The 22032-nt window shown below is 50.2% G+C and overlaps 1 protein-coding gene across 1 annotated transcript in view; it reads right to left on the reverse strand.

The window, feature by feature from the left end:
- LONP1 (lon peptidase 1, mitochondrial) overlaps window positions 1–22032 on the reverse strand; it is a 66343-nt gene that overhangs the window by 29948 nt on the left and 14363 nt on the right. Inside the window, exons 4-11 of the mRNA XM_066574158.1 lie at window positions 12632–12851; window positions 12238–12299; window positions 12002–12131; window positions 11021–11104; window positions 5817–6037; window positions 5255–5393; window positions 2017–2195; window positions 301–388 (exon numbers count right to left, since the gene is read on the reverse strand). Of these exons, the coding sequence (XP_066430255.1) occupies window positions 301–388; window positions 2017–2195; window positions 5255–5393; window positions 5817–6037; window positions 11021–11104; window positions 12002–12131; window positions 12238–12299; window positions 12632–12851 (1123 nt within the window). The remainder of the gene's footprint in view (window positions 1–300; window positions 389–2016; window positions 2196–5254; window positions 5394–5816; window positions 6038–11020; window positions 11105–12001; window positions 12132–12237; window positions 12300–12631; window positions 12852–22032) is intronic.

A 22032-nucleotide genomic window follows, 5' to 3' on the forward strand; every position in this document is an offset into this window, starting at 1 on the left:
ACGAGCATTGTGTAATGAGGCGCTTTACAGTGTACTACACCAGAGCAAACCGTTCCAAGGGCTCTTAGGAAATGTTTTACCAAGTGGCCAATCCCTTTACACCCTGGTGAATCCCATCTGTGACTCCTGTGGTCGTCTACAGTTTAGCAGTTATGTAACGACTCCACAATAATTAAGCCATTGTACTAAGACTGCAGAGTGTACCAGGAGGCAGCGCTGACAGAACGGACAATTGATGGAGTCAAACATTAGAAACCTCACAGCACTGAATGCACCAAATAATTAAGGGGAGTCTCAAACCTCATCAATGAGAATTAAAGGATTCTCAGTTTTGGTCTTCTTCAAACACTGGATGATTTTTCCTGGCATGGCCCCGACGTACGTTCTCCTGTAAGGAGGAGGAAATTGTAGATTTACACATCCATATATGCAAAAAGGTAAAGTTATCAAACATGTCTGACAATCACTTAGTAGCCGTTTAGTAGTACATAAAAAAGGGTTATTAAAGGGATTTTGCCATAAGGTTCACAGGTTATGCCTATTGCCCCATGGAGCTTTTACTCTGAAGTGCTGCCACGCTTCTGCACTAGACATGACCTGTCCAGGGTTCATGCAGCACGAACCTGATGGCAGAACCTCTTTCATTTGGCATAAATACACATGGGATTCAGTTGTACTCAATCTACAAACAGAAGAATACGAAAAAGGTTTAAACTTTAAGGGGTTGTTGACTCAGCAGCTTTATTAGGGTGTTGGGACACTACGAATGTACCATTTCCAGCACAGACCTGCCCCCTTGGCGGGCTGCATCCCCACAGTCTCCGTGCTCCCGGTAAGCCTTTTCAGCCCTTCACCGTATTAATATAGCGGCCAGTATATACTAGTACTATCCACCTTCCACCATTTCTCCTTACAAACTTTGTGTTCAGCTCCGTTATCGGTTTATCCTTCAGCGAGTTTGTAAGATACATTTTTTCTTATAGTTTCACATGGATTATGATTGATGTGCATTTAGCTTTTTTTGAACCACATTTTTTCACGATCTCATGAATTTTGTTTGCATATTCTATATATTTCATTTGTCACTTATTTTCAGTCCGGTGTCTTTTATAGCTTGGTGTACTCAAGATTACATTTATGGTCTGTTAGGGTCTTTTTCCACCCTTAAAAAAAATTTTGTACACTTTTGTAATGATGTCCTTCACTTTTATATATCAAGTTTTGTCCATCGTCATGATTTAGCACAAATGCTAAAAAAGTGTTTTTTTTTATTATTTTCTATGTATAATTGGTATTATTTTATAGCTCATGTTTTCTTCATTCTGCACCACTGTCCTTGCACTCCGAATCATGCAGTTCTTACACTATAGCATTGTCCCCAGGTATTACTGATGAAGAGACCTTGAGCCTCGAAACGTGTTTATCTGCTGGCTTTCATAAAAAGAGAAGTGGGTTTGAACCCATCGTCTTCCTAATTCTTGTATTTCAGACAATTAAACCGTGCACCAGTTGCTTTTAAGTTCTTCCAGCACACCTGCCATCAACGGAGCGTCTATCTGGTTGGGTAGTACCTCTGTTTAATTTTCCCCTATGTGGCCCTGGGTTAAAATGACTTTGACACCCATGATGTAGGGCATCTAGTTTCTTCTACGGGATAGCTCCACACCCTTTTTCTGTTTGGTACAAACAAACAAAAAAAAACAGACGTTAAAAACCTACTGCCCCACCCTCCATTGGTTCATTTATTCTTCACGTAACTTACAGGAGCTCTCAGCATCTCTAACTCAAGAGTTTCTGTAGAATCAGAGTGTCTTCTCATATGAAACGTTGAGAAAAGTGCAATTTGGGGGAGTCTTAAAGCTGTGGAGAAGGAGGATACCAGGAAGGAGTTGAAGTGGCTGCTTGGGGTAAAGCTATGAGGGCAAGATGAAGCCGAGGAAGTACTGATAAAGTGGGCTGCTGGATTCTACATTAAAAGTAATACTGTTAAATAAAAAGTCTAATGTGGAGACTCACCTGTGGCCCTTAATTTCAGCCACGTCCGTCATCCCGCCCACACTGAACCGGAAGTACTCCCTGTTCAATGCATGGGCAATGGAGCGGGCAATACTGGTTTTTCCTACTCCTGGTGGACCGTAGAAGCAGAGGATCTTCCCCTGTGTACTTCCCCGGAGCTGACTCACCGCTATAAATTCCTAGAAGTAAACAAAAGGATGCATTATGCTAAAAGCAATCAACATTTTAAATTACATGCTCTATCCTCAATGCCAAGTTTCTAATAATATGCATAAATGGTCAGAACTTATTGACCATTAATCTATAAATTAGTTAATCTTATCCAAATCCCACCCCCATGCCTATAAAAACTGCAAGAAAGAGCACTCTATATAATTATATGCATACTGCAATGCTGCCGCCTGCCCCGTTGAGGACAATGGGAGATGCAATGTGATAACATGCCCAATGATTGAAGGAAGGAAAAAAAAAATCTCTCATTTATAACCCCATTCAAAAGAATGTGTAAAGGCGGCCTTAGAACTGCACTGTACTCCCTTAAATGCAGGAATACTGCCTTCCAATAGATGGCGCTGCAGAGATATTGTTTAATTCCCCTTAAACTCTGGCTTGCATATACTGCTATTGCCTGCAACTCCATTGAAGGTGCTAGATAATATGCATTATTAACAATCCACAACGCCATCTAGTGGACATTTTGGAGAACATATTGCAACAGAATTGTAAGTCAGCTGAACAGCTCATCCTCTTTATTGTTCCTCTATTTTGCTATACGGGCACTGCCTAAATTTTTCAAGTCTCACTTATTGAGAGTAAATATATCCATAATACAGACAACTGGATGCATAGGGAAATGGCCATAAACCCCCAAATTACCATTGACATTATAACATGGATTAAACATATGGCTTCCGGTTCCAGTGCTAGTATGTTAAAGTAACAGTACTACTGCTCCCCGTCTGGACGCTTCCCCATCTCTGCAAGTAGGATTTCATTCGTCGTTTTGTGACACCTTATCAGTGGCCATAGAAAGTATATGGAATACCATTTACTTTGTAGTGTGAAAAAGCATCCGAAAACCACTGAAGCTGCCCTACATTTCTCCATAGACTGTAGAATTGACAATTGTGGAAACTGATACAAATGACAATTTTATAAAAGGCAGCAAGTTTCGGCACGATTAAGCCAGATTTACAACATCCAACCACTGACTACAAGCTATTGACCACTTGAAGACTACGCTGACAGCAACTGTTAAGGGTTCACTCCATCTTTTACAAGGGGAACCTTCTCAAGATGCGGTCAACCTGCATCCAATATGGGGGACGACCTTACGATTAGTAGCTTTCTGAAGCGCATTGAAGATCTGGAGAACAGAAGGCGTAATCTGAAGTTAGTTTGACTGCCTGAAGATATTCCCCTAGAGAGCTAAAACAAATGTGAGCAGGAATTGCTGCAGGCCTATGAAGGTGCAGCGAGCCCATCATCTGGGTCCTCAAACACAAGTGCAGAGCCCGACAGACCGTTATGAAAGTCTTGGACTAGAGTAACAGAGGCAATTCTTTGATTCTTCTGTAATATTTAAAAAAAAAAAAAAAAAAAAAAAGGGGGGGGGGGTGTCGGTTGGGAGACAAACTATTGCTTTGCTTTCCGCATAGCATGTCAATTTCAGCGCAGCTTGGCCACAATGTAAGGACGAGATTTTTGCGAATGGGATAAAAATTGCTGGCGGAACATCCATGCAGTAAACCTGCATGGAAATTCCATTGCAATTCCGCCCCATGTGAACCCAATCTAATACTTAGTCTGAACAGGAATGCCCATATGTAGCATCAGAAGACAAGGTATATAGGACTACAGTGTGCTTGCAGCTTACAGGTCCAGTGTTTCTCAGATAGTATGCTAATGTCACGCACTTTACTTCACAGAGTGGAGATTGATTTGGGGTCTTGCGGGCCTACATCTGTCTTTTTGCAATTAGGTTAGACCTCCTTCACATTGGTCTTTACCACCGGGACATCAGATGATAATTGTGACATAGAATGTGGAAGGTCTGAGGTCCCCTAATGGATGTATGTGGGTCCGGAGACACATAAAACGATTGGGGGGCAGATATCGCACTACTACAGGAGACGCACCTGCAGGAAGCAGAATTCTGCAGACTTTGAAAGCTGTGAGTGTGGAAAGTGTATGGGTCTCTGGCATTGGGACGATGGGCGGGTGTGAGCAATGGCACAGCAAGGCTGGGTTCACACAGGGCAGATTTGCTGCAGAAATTCCATCCGGCAGATCTGCCTGCAGCCGCTAATCCTGGGAATAGCCAGCCATGTGGACGAGATCTTTGAAAAATCTCGTACACACAGGACGGCCAATCCGTCTCGGTAAAGCCAGCGCATGCGTCGCGGATTTCCCAGTCGCAGCACGTCAATTTTTATTTTTTTCTCAACGGAAGAGCATGCGACCAAGCCGCTCCAAAAGCGGCGCTTTCCGAAAGTCACGAGGTTTTTCGCGGCGGCCAAACCACGAGATTTCCAGCGGGATCCTGCCGTGTGAGAACCCAGCTTAAAGAGCCATGTAGCTGACTGATCACACACATGGAGGTGACAGGGCCTAACGGAGATCCCAGCAGCTAAATATTTATGCTCCAAATGCGAGTCACAGAGCCTTCTTCGAAGCTTTGGAAGCCACAGTCCTATAAGTGCTCAGCAGCCCCTCAGAATCTCTTACACACCTTAAACCTTCATGGCCCCTGGAATCATTTCCAAAGGGCTATGCTCCACCTTTTTTCTATTCCACATCCGTATCCCTCATCTGTCAACTTTACAAACTTGTTTTGAATTTATTCTGACAGCCAGATTTAGTGTCAAATGGAGACTCTCTAAAAGAGAAAAAATTGGCTTATATATATTGGGAGCTCCTGCCTTTCTCTGGCTCAACACTGCAGGAGATTAAGTGGAATTACATTAACTTATGTCTTTATTTTCAGTATTGCTAGAAGGCCAGTTTTACACGAGTGCATCTATGTGCCTGTATTAATGAAGAGTCTCCCAGACTGACCACTGGGTTTCGGACCTGAATTGAGGGCATCGTAGTACTCTTGGATGCTCCGAGTTTGAGCCAGTATCCGTCAGACTGACACCCATCCGTATGACTGCACCTGTAATATGCTTGTGGAACAGGTCTAATGAGACCTTTTCTTGAACTAAGGTATTTGGAGACCCCTAAAAATGTAACTTACAAGAATTCTTTTCTTCACATCTTCCATCCCATAGTGATCTTCTTCCAGCACGTCCTCGGCTCTCCGAAGATCCAAGTTCTCCTGGCTGTACTTCCCCCAGGGGATGGAGGTTAGCCAATCCAAGTAATTTCTTGTTACACTGCAAAAAGTCAAACATTTGGCATGAAGGCTCTGCTCACATCATGTTTCTTTCATGCATTCATCCTATGAGAGAACCATAGGCCCCATTCAGCAGGCAAAGAGCAAAGGTACAAATACAACATGTGTAATGGCTGAAAGGGTTTAACCTCTTCCTGGCCATGACGTACATAAAACTTCATGAGGAAGGAAGAGGTTGCAGCAAAATGCCATATTTATAGGGGGCATGTAGCTGGCACAGACTCTGAAGCTACGCCTAAGCGAGGCTTTCCCCAGAACCCAAACCGCTCGAAAGCCAACCCCCCCCCAAAAAAAAACCCAGACTCAACACTTTGCTTAACAAAAGCAGAACAAAATTTACTGACAATTATTGCAAAGACGACAAAATCCGCCAACAATACAAGTGCCCAAGTTCTCCTCTCACTTGAACTCTGAGGAATGGTTGTCAAGTAGTCCAAGCTTGCCCAGCTCTTCATCAATGACTTCCATTACATGCTTCGGGACTGTAAGGTCATTTAAACGCTCACGAAACTTTTCTTCAATGGCGTCCTTGTCCTCTTTCTCCAGGCCCAACTCCTTCTTGATGATCTTCAGCTGCTCCTGCAGCAAGTATTTTCTATGTGTTTGTTTAATCTTCTCTTCTACCTGCAAAATACCATTTTAAAAGTATTACTTACATTTCTACAGCAACTAACAGAGTAATAGTTAAAGGTGAAAAAAAGACATCTCCATCGAGTTCAGTCTGCTAGCCTGGGGGTGGGGTTGATCCAGAGGAAGGCAAAAACCCCAAGAGGCACTTATGTGTATGGGGGGGGGGGGGGGGGGGGCTGGGGGGGGGGGGCTGGGGGAGCCATCCGGACCTGTTCATTATTCCATGTTAATCTTTTTAAGGCAGAACTGCACTTCTTTCCAGGTTATACAGGTTACATTTAACTCTTTCCAATTCAATTTTGGATTTAAGGTTTCCTAAAAGGCTTTCTCTTTTTGCCATTATAGAATGTGGCCACCTGCTGGGTAAAGCCAGTGTGTCTGTGCCACAGAGGATGCGACAGCGGAGTGGCTGGCCATAGACGGCAAGAATACACTGTCGGAGCGTCTTCTGACATTCTGTACAAGCTTCAATCAGAATGTAGGAAGATGCCAGACAGTGGATTGGAAAGGGTTAAAAGAATGTGCTATCAAAAAAGGACCCATTGTTTAGAACACCCGAACCTTCAGAGTACCACTTGGGGCCGTCTTCAGCTGCTGAAGAGACAAAAACGGCTGAAGGAGCAGAAGTGCTCTGAAGGTGAAGTGCAGGTACTCTTTAAATAAAGGTTTTGCATTCATTTTTTACTCTTCATTTTCAATGTCACTATGTATGCTAAAAAAAAATTCAATATCTTGCATTTTTGACACCGATCACTGAACCTCACAGAAGGCTGTTCTATAGAGAAAACAAGATCTTTGCACTTACCGTAGAATCTCTATAGTCTAATTCACTGCAGGACACAGCTAAAGATTTTGCATATGGCTGCTGCCACTAGGAGGCAACACTAAGCAGGAATACTGTCAGCTGCTCCCTATTAGCTATATACCGCTCCTTCAGGCACCAAAGCTAACCACGTTTGCATGCAAGCAGTAGGATATGAAGAGAAAAAGTCAATATATCAACATGAAAACAGTAAGTTGGAGTAGCACCATGTGCAACTGCAGCGAGAAGTATATGTAAAAGTCCTAATAACTGACTGGGCGAGTGTTGTCCGCCCCAATGAACGAGACAAGATTTTTCAGCAAGTACAAAAATCTGTTTTTTTTTACCTGTATGATTGGGGGGGACACAACTTTGATCGTGGGACGTTCCAGAGCAGTCTCTCGGGGGGGGGGGGGGGGGGGGGGAGTATAGAAGGATGCACGCAGTCAGTTTATAGCCGTCTACAAAACTCTTTGACTGAGAGAGGTATCTGCAGTTGCAAAATTAGGCACCTTGTAAAACTTTGAAAAGGTTTGCAACGAGGTCCATGTAACGACCTCATACAGCAGAAGCCTCGTTGCGTACCACCCATGAGGCACTCACCGCCCCCAAATAGAATGTGCCATAACGCAGAAGAAAAGAGCTCTGCCCTTAGAACAGTAGGCCTCTACCACCATTAAATCGGATCTAGCGAGAGATGACCACCTAGGAAGCTTCAAGGCCACATCTTGGGCCAGAGATTAGAGTCAGATCGCCTGAAAAGGGCCTTCTGAGAAGGGTAGGTCCGCAGGGCTAGAACTGATCCAATTTGTGAAGGGCGCGTTCTAGCAGATGAACTGTGGAGGAGCAATATGAAAGCGGGACAATATCCTTATTGAGGTGGAATGCCGACACCACCTTAGGTAGAAAGAAGGGAACCAGGACTAGGATCACTTTGTTCTCAAGAAAGACAGTGAATGAAGGCTTGGCCGGCAAGGCAGCGAGCTCTGAAACCTGGCTGCTACAAAGGCAGCCACCTTCCAGACTAAAAAGTGGACTAGAACGTCACGCAAAAGCTCGAAGGGATGAGACTGTAGTGCATCAAATACTAGATTAAAGGTCGCAGGGTAGGATAAAAGAATGGTATGGAGCAGTGGCATTAGTAGAGGAGGAGCAGGTTTAGGAGATGACGCTTGATCAAGGCAATAGAGCACAATAATCTCATAAGGAGCTGGGTTCGAGTCCCTATAATCTCATCCAATCTGTCTTGAGCCAACAAAGGAAGGCTCTAAGAGGCATTAGCTTCCCAGGATTTTAGCTGTAGGGTGCATCATGAGGTTGCTGAGGTGCCAGCCAAGTGTCTGCTGGTCTCAGAGAAGCTTTGCAGATAAACGTCTTCTCATGGCTTATCTGATGCCAATGTCTGTCAATTCTGGAGGAGAGCCAGAGAAAATACCTTGGTGTAGGTTGCTTGGTCCCTTCAGTAGTGGCCTTGCTGACCCAGGAAGAGGCGAAAACTGTCCTGAGTGCCAAACCCATTGCCTCAAAGAGGGTTTTGACTAGAGATTCCATTTTTCTGTCACGAACGTCTTGAAGAATGAAGCACCTGCCTTAGGGTGGGTGGCGTGTTTCTTGGATCCACTGGAGTAGACGACCACTTCACCAACTCTGGAAAAAGATACATAAAGTCCAGACGCTTCGGTTTAGTGAAGCTTTTATCAGGAATGTTCCATTGCCTGCTCAAAACGTCATTGAACTCTGCATGAGAAGGATAGGCCTTCAGAGAATCTGAAGGAGAAGGTCGCATCTGACGTAGTAGTTGTGTAACCTGATGCACTGCAGGATGCAGCACGTGGAAGGGAAAGAAAGAAGAGGGTGGCTGTAGAGAAAACCCCGAGCCCGAAATCTGAAAGGAAAACTCCCTTAAGGCCAGGGTGATGTGGTGCATCAACGCACACATAGTACAGACAGCGTTCAATTAGCACAGTGTTAGAAACGCCACAATAAAATAATCATCTGAAGAGCCCCAATGAAATCAATGGAGGCTCAGTAAAGCGTTTTTTAGAACGCCCGCTAAATTATGTAAAAATACCGTCTGTGTGAGAGTGGCCTTAGGAATAGTATATGGCTCCCCTGGAGCAGGGGCAAAACCTGCACCTCCCAATGGGAGATGATGGGGGTTGTAGTTGGGTATTAGGGGGTGGGAAGGAAGAATACTTACCCTACTCAAGATAGGAAATACTTATCCTATCACTGAGAAAGAAAGGTGGGGTCCCCAAATCCAACAGTGTACACCCCTGCGCTCGCCTGCCTTTAAAGAGGAAGGGAGTGCCCAGCTGAAAATGGGGAAAATATGGCTGGCGGGTCACCTTTAAGTTAGCGCTTGGACGTGCCTTCTTTTCTTCTGGAGGTTTAGACAGCCAATGGAACAGTTAACGCCGTCGTGTTCATCTTCCTTGGTGGGGTAACCGGGAAAATCCAACCTCCCTATATTCTCTGAATCAAAGAGGTTCCTGGAGACTGTCGATCAACAGGTCTGCCTCCTAGTTAGAATGTTGCCTGCAGGAGGAGTATAGCTGGTAGGAGGAGCTAGAGCATATTCGCTGAATGTCGCCTTCTAGTGGAAGTAGCTGTTTCCCCCAAGGTCTTCAGTTGTGCCCCCCAATGATACAGAAGAGAAAACTTTTCAGCAGTCATCTCTATCACTACAAGCAGGACTACAACTGAATATACGTAACATAGGACTCCCCATTCACAAGAGGTGATGGTCACAGCTCACCACCTTCTCCTCCCTGCACAATGATCTCTGCAGAGGTAACAGACTCTTATAGACCTATATGAGTACCCTGGTGTCTGTAGGCCATGCCATGAGGCTGCTCTACAAAATTCTTAGCATATTAGACTCAGCAGCCAGAGTGAAAACTGCAAGTTTTTTTAAATATATAGTGCGACATCAAACATGTAAAACAACCAAAAATTAAGGAAACTGTTTACAGTAAAAACCTGATTTAAATCGGCCATTTTCTAATTTATTTTCTATAGCGCATACATATTCCATAGTGCTGTACAGATATTATCGTTGCTCACATTGGCCCTGTCCCCATTGGGGCTCACAATCCCAACTCACATATCAGTATAATAAATATATATTTGAGTGTGGGAGGAAACCAGAGTACCCGAGGGAAAACCGTGCAGGCAGAGAGAGAACAAACCTCATGCAGATGTTGCCCTCGCTTGGATTTTAACTAAGGATCCAAGCGCTGCAGTCTTACTCACTATGCTGTCCCGATGACGCTTTCCCTCTAATAAGCAGGGTGGCAGAGTGCTACTGACTTACTAATGTCCATGGTATAAATTATATTACTTTTGCACTATACACACTTTATGTGTCACCTTTGTAATAAGCTTTTTTTTTATATTGCGTTTCCATATTGTGCTAACTTAGGGGTTAATCACTCTTGGACGACCATCTTTCCTTCATAAGATGGGTGGCAACCCTTCAGGAGTTCACTTCTACACTGTGGGTTTAGTAGAACAAACTGGGTTCACCAGCCTTTTATTGCAGCAGTTCAGCAATATTCACACTGTTGTAACAGGCATCACAGCACACATGCCAAAACAATACCTGGCCGACTAGCAACCATCTAACACAGGATCTTCAATCCCAACTATGAAGACTAATGTCTCAACGAATCACAGCAATATGTATTCCATACCCTTCCATTCCGGGAGTGATCTCAGGGGCATCTAACATGCCCTCATCCCAGAGAGGGCAGCCTCCTGCCATCATGAGGGGAGTCAGGAGCTGTCAGTGTGGCAGCAATCAACATTTCTTTCCATCCTGCCACAGCCACACAGGAGTTTTCTCCCTATAGTTTAGCAGAATGACTGCTTTCGAGCCCTCTGATGGCCATTCTGCTAACTGTCCTATCACAATATCTATGTCCACCTGACAAATATTTGTGTGCAGAATGATTAACTAGAATTATCTCCCAGTTGAACACTGATTAATGAACTGAAGGCGGCAGGAAACACTTGCATACAGGTTCAGGACCAAGGGGAGAAAGAAAAAAAACAAAAAAAAACACATCAAGCCTTTGTAGATACGATTGTCTACTTTGCACACAGCGGCATTGTGTACCTTTCTAACGCTTGTTAAGGATCTATATTCAATATTACATTTTCTCCCACGTTACCTCTCGTCCCAAACGCTGTTGCAGCTTGCTGAGTTCATATTCTTTCTTCAACAGGGACAAAGATTTGTAGAGTCGCTTTGGAATCTGTGAAATTATTTAAGATGAGAAAAAAAAAAGGAATCGCAAACACACACACATTCATCCGGATTTTCTATATGTTTCCACTAACTAAAATAAGACACTAAAAGACATTGCACCTAATCTGTTAGCCTCTTTTCCATAAGCAAAAAAAGCTAATTATTTTTATGTCTGACTTTTTATTCCCTATATTTTTCTCAGCCCTTTAGAAGCCCCAGAAAAGCCTGAATAACCGCCGTCCCAGAGCGTGCCGTGTTAGAGCTGCATTAACCAACTGGAGCTGCATGTAGTGTCTTATGGTCCTCATACGCGGGACAAGCTTCCTTCAGATTCCCACGAGAGCGAGGAAATCAGAATTATTCTGAATGTTAAGGGCCATTAGACCACCAATGCACAGGGCAGGGGGCAGACAGAGGAGTCGTGTGGCCACGTTGGTTTCTCCGGGACTGGAGAGTCACTTTACACCAATATCTGTCCGCACCATTTGAAGGAAAAGAACTGGGGGGGAGGGGGGGGGGGGAATGCTAGGATAAATGTTTGAAAAACAAACCTAATGAGGAATTAAATATCCATAATGATGGTCTGGAAATCTCCTCCTAATGGCCCATTTACTCCTTGCGATTATCGCTCAAAATTCGTTCAAATGAACGGTCTTGAGCAATAATCATGCAGTGTAAATGCACAGAAATCGCTCACAGGTTAGACACCATGGCTGGATCGGGGGCTTGTCGTTTTGTAACTGCTCCCTGAGAAGTAGGCGATCCAACGGTGAAGTCCGTCAGCGTAAACGCTCCGCACGAGCACCGATGACCTCAGCATTGACGTCCGGCTCTGCAGTCATGTACCCGACAGTCAGCCCGTATAAAAAGGGACATACCAAAGAAGCAGCATTCCAGCACTTACATTGGTTTCTTCTAAGACATCCTGGAGCTCTTGGGAATCGGCCCCGGTCAGCGCTGCACCCATATCACTCAGATAAATGGGATTGTCCACCACTCTTTGTCCGGCCTGCATCATCTGCATTACAGACTCTCTAAAGCACAGAATAAAGTATTTAACTAAAGACAAATTAAAAAAGCAGAATAAGTGAGAAGATTCATACATTGATATATTCCACCCCCACGTGAAAACACACCTACCGGTACAGAGGATTTAGAGCAATGATGTCCCGGATGGTCTTCACGATTTCAGCAGTAAGCGCCTAAAAGTGGGGAGAAAAGATAAAAAGGGGAAATAAAGTATTTTACCCATTCAAAGAAAGTAAACCTCAACAGCAGCCATAGAGTGCAGCAAGCTATGGATGTGCTCACAAGATGGATTTTTGCCATGAAACCCGAGCAGATTTGTTGTAAACCCACAAATTCTAATGGGATTCCTGCTGTGGCCGATGCGGCAAGGAGAGGCAGCGACAGCAGTTCTTGGTGCAGATCCCACACGAGGATTTACCCCTATAGCTCATGCATGGCTTTCACAGGTGGAATCCACATCTGAAGATATCCAAGCAGAAGCACAGTATCCACAAAGTGCTCTTACTTTGACCTCCTCGGTGATCTGGAACTCTTCGTGAGTCACATTGTCCACTTCAACCATGAGAACCTCAGAGGCCATTTTTGGATCAATCACCACCTGCTGGCTTTTGTCCTTCTCATTCACATGTCTGACTGCCGAGTTGTTTCTTCTTTTTCTTCTTTCTACTTTCTCCTCAGTTTTGGACTCATCAGCTTCAACATCGAGTTGCTTATTGACACGGATCCTAGAAAACAAACGGCACAACAGTGAGATAAGCTCCGAGATCATCCTTAGCTTTTGGTGCTCTTAATTTTGTTTTACTTTACATTGCAAAACATATTAACCTCAATAAAAGGGATTTTTTCCAATTGAATATTTATTGAAGTTTTAAAAAAAAAAAACATTTCCCAACATGGATTAGAAGAGCGAGACACTTTCATTTAGCTTTAAATGGTTTGAAAAGTTTTAAACCCATTTTGGCAGCAGCATCTAAGATGAAGCAATCAAAGTATACACAAAATTAGGACAGCGCTCCAGAGTTCAGGGTTAATCACTATGTGCAATCACAAAGAAAGTGTAAGGGTTAAACTCACCCGATGTATAATGGAGATCCTAGGGCTGGATCTCCACGTACACCCAATATCCAGAAAGGCTTCTATAAATATCCAATCGTTCCTTCCTTATCCCGCCGGGCTGGTCAGCAGGAGAGCCGCATCTATCCTCCATCTCTCTAGGAGAGAGCCGCTACAAAGTGGGTGTATAGGGAAAAAACAGGATCCGCGCTCCCAGGAACATATAGTGAAGCAAGTTTATTCGTTCAACGCGTTTCGTCCTGAATGTGGGACTTTATCAGGTACATGTACACATCAGGACGAAACGCGTTGTACGAATAAACTTGCTTCACTATATGTTCCTGGGAGTGCGGATCCTGTTTTTTCCCTATACACCCACTAAGATGAAGCAATATGAGCCGGTGGCAGCAGAGACACAGGTATCCCAAAGCAAGAAAAAGTTAGGTGAGGGGAGTTCATGTTCGCATCCGCTGCACACACAGAATTTCCTTCTACTTCAGTGTGCCGACAACAGACACCTGAACCTCCGGCTTGCTGTCCTGTCAGACGGCAGTACAGACAACCCTACTTTAGTGGCAGTTCCTGCATAGAAGTCTATGGGGACAAGTTGTACCGGAGCGCTTAGTTCCCTAAAGAAGTTTTATGGAATGCTGAAAAAAACTGCAACATATTCACAGAATTATTGTGTTTTATATATTAGTAGTAATTATTAGGAAATTAAAGTACCACTGTTTCTGGCGCCGCGCACGCACGCACGCACACACACACACACACGCGTCGCGCACGCAGCACCGCTACACGCGCGTCGCGCACGCAGCACCGCTACACGCGCGTCGCGCACGCAGCACCGCTACACGCGCGTCGCGCACGCAGCACCGCTACACGCGCGTCGCGCACGCAGCACCGCTACACGCGCGTCGCGCACGCAGCACCGCTACACGCGCATCGCGCACGCAGCACCGCTACACACACACACACACACACACACACACACACACACCACCGCCGCTACACGCGCGTCACACACACGCACGCAGCACCGCTGCACGCGCACCAAACACACCACCGCTGCGCACGCACGCAGCACCGCTGCGCGCGCGCACGCACGCACACACGCACACACCACTGCTACACGCGTCACACACACACAGCACCGCTATGTGCGCGCACAGCACCGCTACGCGCACGCACGCGCACACACACACACAGCACCGCTACATGCGCGACACACACACACGCACAGCACCGCTACATGCGCGTCACACACACACAGCACCGCTACATGCGCGTCACACACACACACAGCACCGCTACATGCGCGTCACACACAGCACCGCTACATGCGCGTCACACACACACACAGCACCGCTACATGCGCGTCACACACACACACAGCACCGCTACATGCGCGTCACACACACACACAGCACCGCTACATGCGCGTCACACACACACACACACAGCACCGCTACATGCGCGTCACACACACACACACAGCACCGCTACATGCGCGTCACACACACACACACAGCACCGCTACATGAGCGTCACACACACACACAGCACCACTACATGCGCGTCACACACACACACAGCACCGCTACATGCGCGTCACACACACACACAGCACCGCTACATGCGCGTCTCACACACACACAGCACCGCTACATGCGCGTCTCACACACACACACAGCACCGCTACATGCGCGTCACACACACACACACAGCACCGCTACATGCGCGTCACACAAAGACACACAGTACCGCTACATGCGCGTCACACACACACACACACACACACAGCACCGCTACATGCGCGTCACACACACACAGCACCGCTACATGCGCGTCACACACACACAGCACCGCTACATGCGAGTCACACACACACAGCACCGCTACATGCGAGTCACACACACACAGCACCGCTACATGCGAGTCACACACACACACAGCACCGCTACATGCGCGTCACACACACACACATACAGCACCGCTACATGCGCGTCACACACACACACACACATACAGCACCGCTACATGCGCGTCACACACACACACACATACAGCACCGCTACATGCGCGTCACACACACACACACAGCACCGCTACATGCGCGTCACACACACACACACACATACAGCACCGCTACATGCGCGTCACACACACACACACACACACACACACATACAGCACCGCTACATGCGCGTCACACACACACACATACAGCACCGCTACATGCGCGTCACACACACACACACACACATACAGCACCGCTACATGCGCGTCACACACACACACATACAGCACAGCTACATGCGCGTCACACACACACACACACAGCACCGCTACATGCGCGTCACACACACACAGCACCGCTACATGCGCGTCACACACACACAGCACCGCTACATGCGCGTCACACACACACAGCACCGCTACATGCGCGTCACACACACACACAGCACCGCTACATGCGCGTCACACACACACACAGCACCGCTACATGCGCGTCACACACACACACAGCACCGCTACATGCGCGTCACACACACACACAGCACCGCTACATGCGCGTCACACACACACACAGCACCGCTACATGCGCGTCACACACACACACAGCACCGCTACATGCGCGTCACACACACACAGCACCGCTACATGCGCGTCACACACACACAGCACCGCTACATGCGCGTCACACACACACAGCACAGCTACATGCGCGTCACACACACACAGCACAGCTACATGCGCGTCACACACACACAGCACAGCTACATGGGACTTTATCAGGTACATGTACACATCAGGACGAAACGCGTTGTACGAATAAACTTGCTTCACTATATGTTCCTGGGAGTGCGGATCCTGTTTTTTCCCTATACACCCACTAAGATGAAGCAATATGAGCCGGTGGCAGCAGAGACACAGGTATCCCAAAGCAAGAAAAAGTTAGGTGAGGGGAGTTCATGTTCGCATCCGCTGCACACACAGAATTTCCTTCTACTTCAGTGTGCCGACAACAGACACCTGAACCTCCGGCTTGCTGTCCTGTCAGACGGCAGTACAGACAACCCTACTTTAGTGGCAGTTCCTGCATAGAAGTCTATGGGGACAAGTTGTACCGGAGCGCTTAGTTCCCTAAAGAAGTTTTATGGAATGCTGAAAAAAACTGCAACATATTCACAGAATTATTGTGTTTTATATATTAGTAGTAATTATTAGGAAATTAAAGTACCACTGTTTCTGGCGCCGCGCACGCACGCACACACACACGCGCGTCGCGCACGCAGCACCGCTACACGCGCGTCGCGCACGCAGCACCGCTACACGCGCGTCGCGCACGCAGCACCGCTACACGCGCGTCGCGCACGCAGCACCGCTACACGCGCGTCGCGCACGCAGCACCGCTACACGCGCGTCGCGCACGCAGCACCGCTACACGCGCGTCGCGCACGCAGCACCGCTACACGCGCGTCGCGCACGCAGCACCGCTACACGCGCGTCGCGCACGCAGCACCGCTACACGCGCGTCGCGCACGCAGCACCGCTACACGCGCGTCGCGCACACACACACACGCACACACACACACACACACACACACACAGCACCGCTACACGCGCGTCACACACACGCACGCAGCACCGCTGCACGCGCACCAAACACACCACCGCTGCGCACGCACGCAGCACCGCTGCACGCACACACGCACACACCACTGCTACACGCGTCACACACACACAGCACCGCTATGTGCACGCACAGCACCGCTACGCGCACGCACGCGCACACACACACACAGCACCGCTACATGCGCGTCGCGTCACACACACGCACAGCACCGCTACATGCGCGACACACACACACGCACAGCACCGCTACATGCGCGTCACACACACACAGCACCGCTACATGCGCGTCACACACACACACAGCACCGCTACATGCGCGTCACACACACACACAGCACCGCTACATGCGCGTCACACACACACACAGCACCGCTACATGCGCGTCACACACACACACAGCACCGCTACATGCGCGTCACACACACACACAGCACCGCTACATGCGCGTCACACACACACACACAGCACCGCTACATGCGCGTCTCACACACACACAGCACCGCTACATGCGCGTCTCACACACACACACAGCACCGCTACATGCGCGTCACACACACACACACAGCACCGCTACATGCGCGTCACACACACACACAGCACCGCTACATGCGCGTCACACACACACACAGCACCGCTACATGCGCGTCACACACACACACAGCACCGCTACATGCGCGTCACACACACACACAGCACCGCTACATGCGCGTCACACACACACACAGCACCGCTACATGCGCGTCACACACACACAGCACCGCTACATGCGCGTCGCACACACACAGCACAGCTACATGCGCGTCGCACACACACAGCACAGCTACATGCGCGTCGCACACACACAGCACCGCTACATGCGCGTCGCACACACACAGCACCGCTACATGCGCGTCGCACACACACAGCACCGCTACATGCGCGTCGCACACACACAGCACCGCTACATGCGCGTCGCACACACACAGCACCGCTACATGCGCGTCGCACACACACAGCACCGCTACATGCGCGTCGCACACACACAGCACCGCTACATGCGCGTCGCACACACACAGCACCGCTACATGCGCGTCGCACACACACAGCACCGCTACATGCGCGTCGCACACACACAGCTACATGCGCGTCGCACACACACAGCTACATGCGCGTCACACACACACAGCACAGCTACATGCGCGTCTCACACACACACAGCACCGCTACATGCGCGTCACACACACACACACAGCTACATGCGCGTCGCACACACACAGCACCGCTACATGCGCGTCGCACACACACAGCACCGCTACATGCGCGTCGCACACACACAGCACCGCTACATGCGCGTCGCACACACACAGCACCGCTACATGCGCGTCGCACACACACAGCACCGCTACATGCGCGTCGCACACACACAGCACCGCTACATGCGCGTCGCACACACACAGCACCGCTACATGCGCGTCGCACACACACAGCACCGCTACATGCGCGTCGCACACACACAGCACCGCTACATGCGCGTCGCACACACACAGCACCGCTACATGCGCGTCGCACACACACAGCACCGCTACATGCGCGTCGCACACACACAGCACCGCTACATGCGCGTCGCACACACACAGCACCGCTACATGCGCGTCACACACACACAGCACCGCTACATGCGCGTCACACACACACACAGCACCGCTACATGCGCGTCACACACACACACAGCACCGCTACATGCGCGTCACACACACACACAGCACCGCTACATGCGCGTCACACACACACACAGCACCGCTACATGCGCGTCACACACACACACAGCACCGCTACATGCGCGTCACACACACACACAGCACCGCTACATGCGCGTCACACACACACACAGCACCGCTACATGCGCGTCACACACACACAGCACCGCTACATGCGCGTCACACACACACACAGCACCGCTACATGCGCGTCTCACACACACACACAGCACAGCTACATGCGCGTCACACACACACAGCACAGCTACACGCGCGTCACACACACAGCACCGCTACATGCGCGTCTCACACACACACACACACACACACACACACAGCACCGCTACATGCGCGTCTCACACACACACACACACAGCACCGCTACGTGCGCGTCACACACACACACACACACAGCACCGCTACGTGCGCGTCACACACACACACACACACACACCGCACCGCTACGTGCGCGTCACACACACACACCGCACCGCTACATGCGCGTCACACACACACACAGCACAGCTACGTGCGCGTCACACACACACACAGCACCGCTACAAGCGCGTCGCACACACACAGCACCGCTACATGCGCGTCGCACACACACAGCACCGCTACATGCGCGTCGCACACACACAGCACCGCTACATGCGCGTCACACACACACACAGCACCGCTACATGCGCGTCACACACACACACACAGCACCGCTACATGCGCGTCACACACACACACAGCACCGCTACATGCGCGTCACACACACACACAGCACCGCTACATGCGCGTCACACACACACACAGCACCGCTACATGCGCGTCACACACACACAGCACAGCTACACGCGCGTCACACACACACAGCACAGCTACACGCGCGTCACACACACAGCACCGCTACATGCGCGTCTCACACACACACACACACACACAGCACCGCTACATGCGCGTCTCACACACACACACACACAGCACCGCTACGTGCGCGTCACACACACACACACACCGCACCGCTACGTGCGCGTCACACACACACACACAGCACCGCTACGTGCGCGTCACACACACACACACAGCACCGCTACGTGCGCGTCACACACAGCACCGCTACATGCGCGTCACACACACACACAGCACCGCTACATGCGCGTCACACACACACACAGCACCGCTACATGCGCGTCACACACACACACACACACAGCACCGCTACATGCGCGTCACACACACACACAGCACCGCTACATGCGCGTCACACACGCAGCACCGCTACATGCGCGTCACACACACGCAGCACCGCTACATGCGCGTCACACACACGCAGCACCGCTACATGCGCGTCACACACACGCAGCACCGCTACATGCGCGTCACACACACGCAGCACCGCTACATGCGCGTCACACACACGCAGCACCGCTACATGCGCGTCACACACACACGCAGCACCGCTACATGCGCGTCACACACACACGCAGCACCGCTACATGCGCGTCACACACACACGCAGCACCGCTACATGCGCGTCACACACACACGCAGCACCGCTACATGCGCGTCACACACACACAGCACCGCTACATGCGCGTCACACACACACAGCACCGCTACATGCGCGTCACACACACAGCACCGCTACATGCGCGTCACACACTCACACAGCACCGCTACATGCGCGTCACACGCACACAGCACCGCTACATGCGCGTCACACGCACACAGCACCGCTACATGCGCGTCACACGCACACAGCACCGCTACATGCGCGTCACACGCACACAGCACCGCTACATGCGCGTCACACGCACACAGCACCGCTACATGCGCGTCACACGCACACAGCACCGCTACATGCGCGTCACACGCACACAGCACCGCTACATGCGCGTCACACGCACACAGCACCGCTACATGCGCGTCACACGCACACAGCACCGCTACATGCGCGTCACACGCACACAGCACCGCTACATGCGCGTCACACGCACACAGCACCGCTACATGCGCGTCACACGCACACAGCACCGCTACATGCGCGTCACACGCACACAGCACCGCTACATGCGCGTCACACGCACACAGCACCGCTACATGCGCGTCACACGCACACAGCACCGCTACATGCGCGTCACACGCACACAGCACCGCTACATGCGCGTCACACGCACACAGCACCGCTACATGCGCGTCACACGCACACAGCACCGCTACATGCGCGTCACACGCACACAGCACCGCTACATGCGCGTCACACGCACACACAGCACCGCTACATGCGCGTCACACGCACACACAGCACCGCTACATGCGCGTCACACGCACACACAGCACCGCTACATGCGCGTCACACGCACACACAGCACCGCTACATGCGCGTCACACGCACACACAGCACCGCTACATGCGCGTCACACGCACACACAGCACCGCTACATGCGCGTCACACGCACATACAGCACCGCTACATGCGCGTCACACGCACATACAGCACCGCTACATGCGCGTCACACGCACACACAGCACCGCTACATGCGCGTCACACGCACACACAGCACCGCTACATGCGCGTCACACGCACACACAGCACCGCTACATGCGCGTCTCACGCACACACAGCACCGCTACATGCGCGTCACACGCACACACAGCACCGCTACATGCGCGTCACACGCACACACAGCACCGCTACATGCGCGTCACACGCACACACAGCACCGCTACATGCGCGTCACACGCACACACAGCACCGCTACATGCGCGTCACACGCACACACAGCACCGCTACATGCGCGTCACACGCACACACAGCACAGCTACATGCGCGTCACACACACACAGCACCGCTACATGCGCGTCTCACACACACACACACACACAGCACCGCTACATGCGCGTCTCACACACACACACAGCACCGCTACATGCGCGTCACACGCACACACAGCACAGCTACATGCGCGTCACACACACACAGCACCGCTACATGCGCGTCTCACACACACACACACACACACACACACACAGCACCGCTACATGCGCGTCTCACACACACACACAGCACCGCTACATGCGCGTCACACACACAGCACCGCTACATGCGCGTCACACGCACACACAGCACCGCTACATGCGCGTCACACGCACACACAGCACCGCTACATGCGCGTCACACGCACACACAGCACCGCTACATGCGCGTCACACGCACACACAGCACCGCTACATGCGCGTCACACGCACACACAGCACCGCTACATGCGCGTCACACGCACACACAGCACCGCTACATGCGCGTCACACGCACACACAGCACCGCTACATGCGCGTCACACAGCACCGCTACATGCGCGTCACACGCACACACAGCACCGCTACATGCGCGTCACACGCACACACAGCACCGCTACATGCGCGTCACACGCACACACAGCACCGCTACATGCGCGTCACACGCACACAGCACCGCTACATGCGCGTC

The sequence above is a fragment of the Eleutherodactylus coqui genome, chromosome 7, assembly GCF_035609145.1.
Source record: "Eleutherodactylus coqui strain aEleCoq1 chromosome 7, aEleCoq1.hap1, whole genome shotgun sequence".
NCBI classification, from domain to species: domain Eukaryota; kingdom Metazoa; phylum Chordata; class Amphibia; order Anura; family Eleutherodactylidae; genus Eleutherodactylus; species Eleutherodactylus coqui.